The sequence below is a fragment of the Solanum tuberosum genome, unplaced genomic scaffold (genome assembly GCF_000226075.1).
Source record: "Solanum tuberosum cultivar DM 1-3 516 R44 unplaced genomic scaffold, SolTub_3.0 scf00102, whole genome shotgun sequence".
Lineage (NCBI taxonomy): Eukaryota > Viridiplantae > Streptophyta > Magnoliopsida > Solanales > Solanaceae > Solanum > Solanum tuberosum.
Genome location: NW_006239028.1, coordinates 1,187,683 through 1,197,959, shown reverse-complemented (window position 1 = coordinate 1,197,959; position 10,277 = coordinate 1,187,683). Strand labels below are relative to the sequence as shown.

General features: G+C 32.0%; 1 protein-coding gene across 1 annotated transcript; it reads left to right on the top strand.

Annotated features, from left to right (window-relative positions):
- The first annotated feature begins 8,755 nt into the window (after nt 1-8,755).
- On the top strand, nt 8,756-10,040 carry LOC102590776 (protein STRICTOSIDINE SYNTHASE-LIKE 10-like). The gene has a single exon (XM_006348857.2). It carries the CDS (start codon nt 8,795-8,797, stop codon nt 9,845-9,847), a length of 1,053 nt encoding a protein of 350 aa, XP_006348919.1. The 5' UTR covers nt 8,756-8,794; the 3' UTR covers nt 9,848-10,040.
- Nucleotides 10,041-10,277: the final 237 nt, after the last annotated feature.

Here is a 10,277-nt window from a genome sequence, read left to right as displayed (position 1 = left end):
TTTTAGTATTGTTTAAGTTGTGTACGGGATTAGTCCCGAATTTTGTACTCTAAAGTATTAGATGGTTTTGAGACATCATGTATAAAGTCTAGAAAGTCTTCCGCTTGCTATTTTTAATTAAATGTCTTCTTTGTAAAGAAAGTTTTAAATTCCTTATGGTTTTTGTGTCTATGCGATGAATGAATGCTAAGAGGCTTGTATTAGACCTCTTCGAGGTTGAGTACGCCGGTTGCGACTAGGGGGTGCTCCCGGGTCTTGACACCCTTGACGTAAACACGGGACCTAGGATCACGAGTGACCCCAAGCTAACCCTAAACTTGCATATCATAAGCATACAAACATTTACTGAAATAAGAGATATTGTGCGAAAGCTTAAAACATGAGATAAACTGAAATAGTGGGGAATACCCAATACTAGTCTGAATATATATATTGGATAAGAGTTAATAACACTGGGCTATAACTCAAAATATTAAAGCTGAATATGTCTATCTCTGAAATAAGTCTCTAACTAACTAGATATGTTGGACATGCCCCCAGCTAACTCTAACAAAACTGAAACTAAAAATGAAAGACTTAATGTAAAAGAACATGTCTATCCTCCTCGAAGAATGAGGACTCACCAATGATACTATTGAATACGGATCAGGAACCGATTTACACGTGATCTGAATGCTGAGGACATGAACCTACATCACGAAAAGATGTAGCGCAGAGTATGTGTTAGTACTTGAAAGGTACTGAGCATTCAAAATAGCATAAAGTTGAACAACATATAACTGAACAAAGCATACTGAGCAATGATATAATCTGAACATGATAAAGTTACTGAATATGAACTAAATTGAATGCAATGGCCAAGTACTTAACATGTTGAAGCTGAATACTAAAATATAACTGGGAACTTGATCAATGCACTAGAATCTAACTGTGGGAGCTACTATTAACCGACATAAAACCATGTGAGCTAAACGTGGAGTCCAATGTATACGCCTCATCAAGAGGGCCCAATATACCTTGCCAAGGGTATAGAGGCATGATGGCATGATCACTAAAATTGATGCCCACATAGGGGACTTACAAACCTACGGGGGCACATAGTTCTGGGACTATGAGGGTGACTGGCCCTAGTCCAACTCGGTGTTAAGGCTACTCCCAACTGGAAATGTGCACAATACAACATAACTGAAATATACTGGATAGCTCAATATTCTGACATGCTAACTGAACATGCAACATTAACTACTGATAGTGAAACATTTGAAAACTGAGGCATGTATATCTGTTTATCTGTCCTAGCTAGTGTAATTCATGCACTAGACGAATCTACACAACTAGGGTTCCGAATTTCATGCAAGGAACTAAGCAACAGTATTACGACAACATGAAAATCTGATTAGGGATATTCTAACAGCTAAATCACAACAATATTCTAAAGTTCAAGAAACCTTAGGTCTAGATAATATGAAGGGAATCAAGAATCAGACTGAATTCTATGGACCTAGTAGATGAAAGGAACCCACTAATGAAATCCCACATACATGGTGATGAATTTCACGGAGAAATCTTTCGATTTAGGGGCTGGAACTGAAGGGAACTTGTTGCGTTCTTGGAATGGTTTTGGTCGATTGTTTTCTTCTTCTTTTGCTCTGGTTTGATCGATTTTGGGAGAATGAATTGACTAGGGTAAGTTCTAATTTAGTTATTAGGCTTAAACTGACCAAACGACGTAGTTTAGGAGTTAAACGACGTAGTTTAGGTTCCCAACGCATAGGGGAAAAGACCAAATGACCTCTAACTTAAAACTGTCGGGGCCAATGACGGGCTTGATCGATCGACCATGAATGGACCTATGGTCCGTCCTGGTCAGCCGTCGTTCAGCTTCAGAGGATGGGTTCTGGGGGGTCTAGACCACGGACCGTGGTCCCACCTACGGTCCGTAGGTAGGGTGTGGTTCTGGACTTAGCTAAATTTTTCTAGGGTTCTAGGGAGGGAGTTGCAAGTGGCCAACCACGGACCCCACCTGTGGTTTGTGGGTCATCCTACGGTCCGTAGGTGGCCTCCGTTGGTGGCACCTGCAACTTCTGAAAATCTGCATTTTGGTCCATCTAGCATACGGGGTGTTACATGCACGGTCAAAATAATAATAATTAGCATTGAATTCATGAAATATATCAAAATAATTGTGTACTATTACTTTTATGATTTTACTGTTTGTCATTAATGATATTGCAAGTTTTATATTTTCTCTCTTCTTTTTTCTTCAAATAATATCTTAAATATTGAAATATTGAAGTTGAATAGAGAATTGAATAATTATATACTATAGAAAATAAATGAAAAGAAAAAGACAAGTGCCAGAAAAATAAAAAGATACTAGGAAATTTGATCTCATCAATGACTATAAATTTATTTGATCTTTCCTTTTTTGCATTTCATTTTTTTCTACTTATATAAATAAAATTATAAACAACTTACATTAAGAAACAAGTAAATTTTAGAGGAAGGAAAAAAAAACTTACGACATCTTAAGTTCCATACTTATTATTTTATATATTACCAATATTTTCTCCTTTTCATATTTATTTTTAAAAAATTTAAGTCAAAGAAGTGTATCCATATTAGGTCGAAAAGTTTTTAATGGAAGTGAAAAATGTTTTTAACAAATTCTTTCTACTAAAGAATTTTATATAGAAATGTTAGAAGAATTGTGTAAAGATGATTAATTATTAAATTATAAATTAATAATGAATTTTAAAATTTATGACACTATTATTCGATAATATAAATTTATTATTTAAGATCGTGTGAAGCGCGGACAATAATATTATTATTGAAATGAAAGAAATTTGATGTCATTTAGTTTTCTTATAATTTGCTTTTCATTTAGACGTGATTGATGGAACAAAAACAAATTATACTTTTCATGTTCTGTTTTTATGATTGTAAAGCTTTGATGTAGCTTGTGTCCATTCCGATAAATTCACTAAATTTTATTATGTCTCAATAACACAAGTATCAAATAACTTTATTTTTTTAATAAAAAATATAATATATATTTTTTTTTAAACTTAATTTACACATGGCAAAGTTTGTCTCCTCTATATCATGCTTCGCAACTATTCAATTATTTAAGTGTACGTGCTTTGCTTTGATAATATTGGGTAAAAACTTATCCATATAGAGTTTACATCAAATTACAATTGAGGTGGCTGTACTCTTCAAGAAAATTAATTACTGAGAATAAAATGGAAAATGCATTTTGTCTTCAATAGTTTCGCCTCTACTCGTTCTCTTAATATTCAATCGCGCTACCTTATAAATGAATTCCTTAATATAAACAAGACAACACTTACTACGATCTGGATGTAATATCAATCAAGATCTTATCTTGAATCCCCTAAAAGAAACTAGCCATCACAAATTAAAATATACCTAAATAACCAAACTATAATCAGACCTCTTTATAACAATTTTGTTTGTTTTTGACACTTTTTTGAATTTTGTAACGATCGATTTTTTTTATACCTATAACAATATTTAACATTTAAATATGATTTGACTTTTATAGCAAAAGCTATTCAAAAATCTTTTTTTCATTTCTTAATGTTAAAAAAAGATATTAAATTGTTTTACTTCGAAGTATCATAGATATGCTACTCCACTAATTAAAAGTTAATACAAATTCGATAAATTATAACTAAATGCACGTATAAAGATTTGTTCTCTAAAAAACTGTGTTAAATCTCCTTGAAAATTATTTTTTTTCATAATGAAAAACATATTATGTAGAAAGCCGTTCTATAAGTGTTGATATATAAATTTTATACAATACCAAATGCTAGCTTCGTCACAGTACTTTGTATACCAAGAAAAATCTTGATTGATCTTAATTGACAGTTAAACATTCAACTTCAAAAATGTACATTCAAACATCTTAATTAAATTGGTTTAAGTTAACCTCATAAACACTTCATCCTCCAAAATACACGCTTTTAAATGAGTATATATGTAGATGTACATTTTCGAAGTTATTGGTAAAGCATACTTATATTAAATTGAAGTGTCTAGATGATCAAGGGGCGAAGCTACTGCGACGCCCCATCTTAAGATAAGAAGTCTCATATCGGCAAAACACAAGAGATATGTTAGGTATATAAGTAGGTTTTATCAATTAGTGACGCGTTTTAAAGTCGTGCGGGCCTAGACCCATAGTTGACAATATCACTAGCGGGCTAGGCCGTTACAAATGATATCAGAATCACTCATGTGTCAGTCTTGTCGATGTGGGCCTGAGTTCAACTGAGTTTAAGACATTGAGTCCATAGAGAGGGTGTATGTGAAATCCATCTTAAGATAAGAAGTCTCACATCGACAAAACACAGGAGAGATGTTGGATATATAAATAAGCAGACCTTACCAACTAGTGACACGTTTTAAAGTTGTGCGGACCTAGGCTCAGAGCGGACAATATCACTAGCGGGCTATGCCGTTACAACTACGGTGATGTTAGAGTGTTCAACTAGACAAACTACATCGAAAAATTACACACTATATATACGTTAAATCTTACTTTATCAATTCCTTGTTATAAGATATTAAAAAAACGCTAAATTTGTCGTGAAGTGAACAGTAGATCAGTGACAATTGGATGCAGAAGTATACGAGGGATGTAAGATTGAATCCCTGTAGAGTTATTTCTTTTACTAGTTTACTATTCAAAATTTGGATACCTTTCATGAAATTCTGCTTAAGTCGTTGTAGATGTCTAGACGCACTCATTATGTCTCTATATATTATGTCATTATTAAATATACCACTTGATTGTTGTTATGTATATCAATCAGAAAAGGACATTATAGCAGACATTGGCAGTTGGCATATGAAGACAACTACTAACTTGTCTAGTATCTACTTTCTCTATGATTTAAGGTTCACGTTTAAATGTTTGTATGTACATTTAAATATAATGATGTGAAGTAGTTTGTTGGGTTTTGAAAGACATGACATATTTCAAAATTTTAATAATGTGATCATTGACTTGTTCTATAATAATTGGTAGAATTCATTATTGAAATTTTGAAAAGATATGTAAAATTATTTATTCTATGAATTTAATGGAAAAAGAATTGTTTGTTTTGAATAATAATGTTGGTAATCATATTAGGATTTTGGCGATTTTTTTGGTAATCTAATTATAGTATTTTATTTTTTTTGGCTAGTAAAATGCTTTAATTTAAAGTATTTGTGTTTTGCGCTTGTTAAATTTTGATGGCGTGACTAATAGTTATGCTTTAATAATACTGTGTACTAATTCAGGTTTTTATTTAATTATTTTACATTTAGGGTGTGTTTGGTGTGAACAATATTTTTCTTTTTTTTCATGTTCGGTTGGTTAAAATTTTTTAAAACATACTTCTTTTAGAAAAATAAGCAACTTCTTGAAAATAAGAAAAATGATTTATCGAATGAAAATAAGAAAAACAAGTCATATTGCCTCCTTTAATTTACACCCTCACAACCACCCACCCTACCCTATATAGTAGCTCCGCCCCCTACCACACCATACCCCAATCCCCACCCACCTCTGTCACCTATTTTGACCCCATCCTTCATAATTTTGTCTTAGGTGTATTCAAATTAAATGTTTGTAAAATAATATTTTTTACTTGCATATCAAACACAAGAAAATAAGTATATCTAAAAAATGCGCTTATTTTTTGAAATAAATATTTTTTTGTACCAAATACATACAGCCTATTATGTCGTTTTAGCCTATTCTAAGTGAGATTAAGGGAAATTTAGTCAACCTAAGCCTTCTCATTCACGCATACACCCTACTATGTCGTTTTAGCCTATTTTAAGTGGAATTGAGGGGAATTTAATCGACCTAAACCTTTCCATTTATGTTTAACACCCAGAAATTAACATTAGTACGTTCTAAGTTCTCACTTTCAAGCCTCAGTTCAAGGATTCAAACTAAGGCTTCCACTCAAGATATGTGAATTATTTCATTAATGGATATTCTTTCGCCCATTGAATCCCAGAAAAAACTCTATATTTTCAAATAATCAATATCACATAAAATTTTCAAATCTTACTAACTTGTTTTATCTTCAGTATGAATGCATTTAATTTTTTGATAGAATTAAAAAGTTTGATATGTATAGATAATTATTAAATACAGCTTGCTTATCTTCTGACAACAATTACTAACTTGTCCAGCACTAAATCTGTATAAATTGTACGTAGGATACTATATAACTTTAAGGTCCAATATGATTAAAAGTCAATCCACTTGATACGTACAATTAGCTCCTACAAAAAGAAAAAAAAAACTTGGACATAAATCTCATCACTGGAAAATTAACCACGTATGCTCTATGAATGCTTCAAATCTATTTGTCCTTTTTTTAACTTGAAACGAAGTTGAAAAATAAAATAATTGAATCTTATGCTCTAAATAAATTAAATATATATATGTAGATCTCGTACTGTCCTTAACCATGTCTAATGCCACGTAGAAAGTTGTAACTGAAAAAATATTTAAAAGGAAAATGAGACATTCTTTTTTAAATAGACTAAAAAAAATAGAATAAACAAATTGAAACAGAGCAAATATTGGTTATCATCACTGTTGCAGCCAGGGGCAGATCTTAGCCAGGGATTCACCTGAGCTTCCTTGACAAAAAATACACTAAATAGAAATATTATTTGAATTTTTTAATGTATATATATAATATATAGATTTAGAACTTTTCTTGAACATAAGATTAGAGGTTGACTTAGTGGTTTAGACTTTTCAAAATTTAGTTTGGGGTTTCAAGTTCAAATTTCAACCACTACATTTTTTTTTTCGAATTTCCTTAATGAAAATTATGAATCCGCTACTGACTACAACAACACTAATTGTCTCATCTGTTAATTTGACATTTTGATAAATAGTTGGTGATAGTTTAAATAAAAAATATAAACATTTGATTGTTTAAATATAAGATTTGCGAAAATAATTATATTTTATATATGTTTTTGACTATTATCTTTTTATTTATTATATATGGAGTAACTAATTATGGCAATACAGTTCAAAAGAGCTACCCTTTGGCCTACCATAAAATAATGACAAAACAGTTCAAAATAGTTACCTTTGGCCTACCAAAAAATAATGTCAATACAGTTCAAAATAGTTTTTTTTTTATTTCTCATTCGGTGTTCGATATCGATATTAAAGCTTGACTAAATTTGAATTCGCGTCGGGAAGTCCCACATTAGGGGTAAAGCGCTCTCTAACAAAGGCGACTCCGTACCCAAGGGAAATCGAACCTGAGACCTTTTGGTTAATGATGAAGGAGTACTTAGCACTCCACCACAACCCTTGTTGGTCAGTTCAAAATAGTTACCCTTGGCCTTAGGGACAGCCTCTATTTATTGATTAAAAAAAAAATTAAAATGCTTACTTTTTTTTAACATATTGTACATGGTTGAATGCCCTATTTGAGATTGACTTTAGCGTTAATACGGGTCATTTGCATTTTGCCCATATTGATCTTTAATTTTTGCCTCTCACGTTAAATAATTTTTTCGGGAGGTATAAATTTATATTCTTGCTTTATAATATTCCACAAGTCATGTACCGCATCCTTAAGGAACATATAGAACTCGTATTTTATAGTTTTATTCAGAATACAAAATAGCCCTTTTGAGTTTTACAAAATAATTCATTTTACGAGTAGAAAAATAATCCATTAATCAAGCTCATACCAAAGAATCGAATTAGAAAAAAATGAATTGAGTCAAACTAATTAGGTTTGATATTTTGTACATACTAACGATAATAACAACATCAATAACATATCCAGTGAAATCTCACAAGTGGATCTATAGAACTCATATTTTATAGTTTTATTCGAAAACAAAAAACAAAAAAATAGCCCTTTTGAATTTAAAAAAATAACTCTTTAATCAGCTCATACTAATTTTATTTTATTTTTAAAAATATCATACTAAAGAACCAAATTAGAAAAAAATGAAATCGACTCAAACTAATCGGGTTTGGTATTCGGTACAATATATTCGGTAAAATTTCACAAGTGACGTCTGAGGAGGGTAAAATATACGTACCAGATCTTATCACTACCTCGTGGAAATAAAAAGATTATTTTCAAAAGACACTCAACTACATACTAACAAAGAGTAGAATCGAAATTCGAAAAAATCAGACCGAAAAACAAAAAATGCTCGTCTTTAAATCGTAGATAACGAATAATAGTAATCACACCTAACTATGGACGAAGTAACCCTACTTGTTTATTCTTTTGCATGCATGCATTTTTCTATCGATCTAACCAATTACTTTATATAAGGCCACTTGCTTCTGACCACAATTAATACTCCCTCCGTCTCAAAAAAAGATGATCTCCTTTCTTTTTTAGTCTGTTTCAAAAAGAATAATTTTTTATTTTTTTTGGTAACATTTTAGTTTCAGCTTTCCATGTAGCATATTTAAGGCCACAAGATTAAAGAGCAATTTTATACGTTTGACATAACTTTAATTTAGAACTACAAGATTCAAAAGTCTTCTTTTATTTTTTAAACTTTGTGTCAACTCAAATTAGGTCACTCTTTTTTAAACGGATGGAGTAATTAAATTGTGTAGGGTCTACCCACTGTGTATGACTCTGTCCACATTTAAATGTCTGTCCGTATAAGCCTATAAACACAAATATATGTCCTATTAAAGAAGAAAAATTGGACATATATCATCACACACAAAAAATAAAAAAATCTTCCATCCATGAATACTTCAAATTTATTGTTGTTGATCGTCATTTTACAAATTGTTTCAGTAAATTTAGCCTTTGATAAATCTCAAAATGTTCTCTCAAAATCGAAAATTATCCATCTTAATGGAGCGATTGGACCAGAGAGTGTTGCGTTCGATCCAAAAGGAGAAGGTCCGTACATAGGAGTAGCCGATGGACGAATTCTCAAGTTGCAATTAGGGTCACAAAACCGATTAATTTGGGCTGATTTCGCGGTTACTTCTTCTCATCGAAGGAATTGTACCTTACCATTCGCTCCTGAAATGGAGCATATATGTGGAAGGCCATTAGGCTTACGATTCGATACAAAAACAGGGGATTTATACATTGCTGACGCGTATTTAGGACTACAAGTTGTTGGATCAAAAGGAGGACTAGCAACGCCATTAGTTCAAAAATTCGAAGGTAAACCTCTAGTCTTTACAAATGACGTTGACATTGATGGTGATGTGATTTATTTCACGGATACAAGCACAAAGTATCAACGTTGGCAATTTCTCACATCATTTTCGAATGGTGATACGACTGGTAGGCTAATGAAATACGTTAAATCAACGAAAAAAGTAACAGTTTTATTAGGTGACCTTGCTTTTGCAAATGGTGTTGCGTTGAGTAAAAATAGATCTTTTGTACTAGTTAGTGAAACTACTAATTTTAGAATTTTAAGGTATTGGCTTAAAGGTCCACTAGCAGGAACACATGATGTATTTGTTGAGTTGCCCGGGTTCCCTGACAACATCAGAATAAACCCTAAAGGGGAATTTTGGGTAGCGCTACAAGCAATAAGATCAGTATCAAGTATTTCAGATTCGAAATTTGGAATGTTACATTTCACTCCTCAGCAAATGGACGAAGGGGAGCTACACCCTACCGCCATCAAGTTAAGTGAGGACGGGAGAGTTTTGGAAGCTCTAGAAGATGTTGAAGGCAAGACATTGAGGTCTATAAGTGATATTGAGGAGAAAGATGGAAAGTTATGGATTGGTTCTGTTGTGATGCCTTTTTTGCGAGTTTATGGGTTGTGAATTTTAAGTATCAGATCGCTCTACTAGTAAATTTAATAATTTCCTTTATTAGGTGATATTCAGTCGTGTGAGATATAAAATAAATTTTTTCCAACTTGAGTAGTACTTGCTATAGTAGTAAGTAGTAACAAACATTTGTAATATGATTTTGTCATTTCTTTCAAATGTTTGGTGATATAATAATGTTTTTTTTTTTTGTCAATTTAAATGAGATTGGCATAAAGAAGTTGATTCCAAGTATCAGGTACACCAGGTAGACACCAATGTGTACAATCCATGCCTTTATATCTAGGGTTTCCATAAATAGAAGGATGACCATCAACTCTATATTGTGACATTTTGTTGAGTTTCAACATATGTATTGGCTTTCTTGTTTTGCTCAAAATATTCCACAATAATATGTCTGCTTCATCTTGACCTCCTAAAAAAC

Coding starts and splice junctions, on each gene's coding strand:
- LOC102590776 (XM_006348857.2), top strand. CDS start 8,795: ATGAATACTTCAAATTTATTGTTGTTGATCGTCATTTTACAAATTGTT.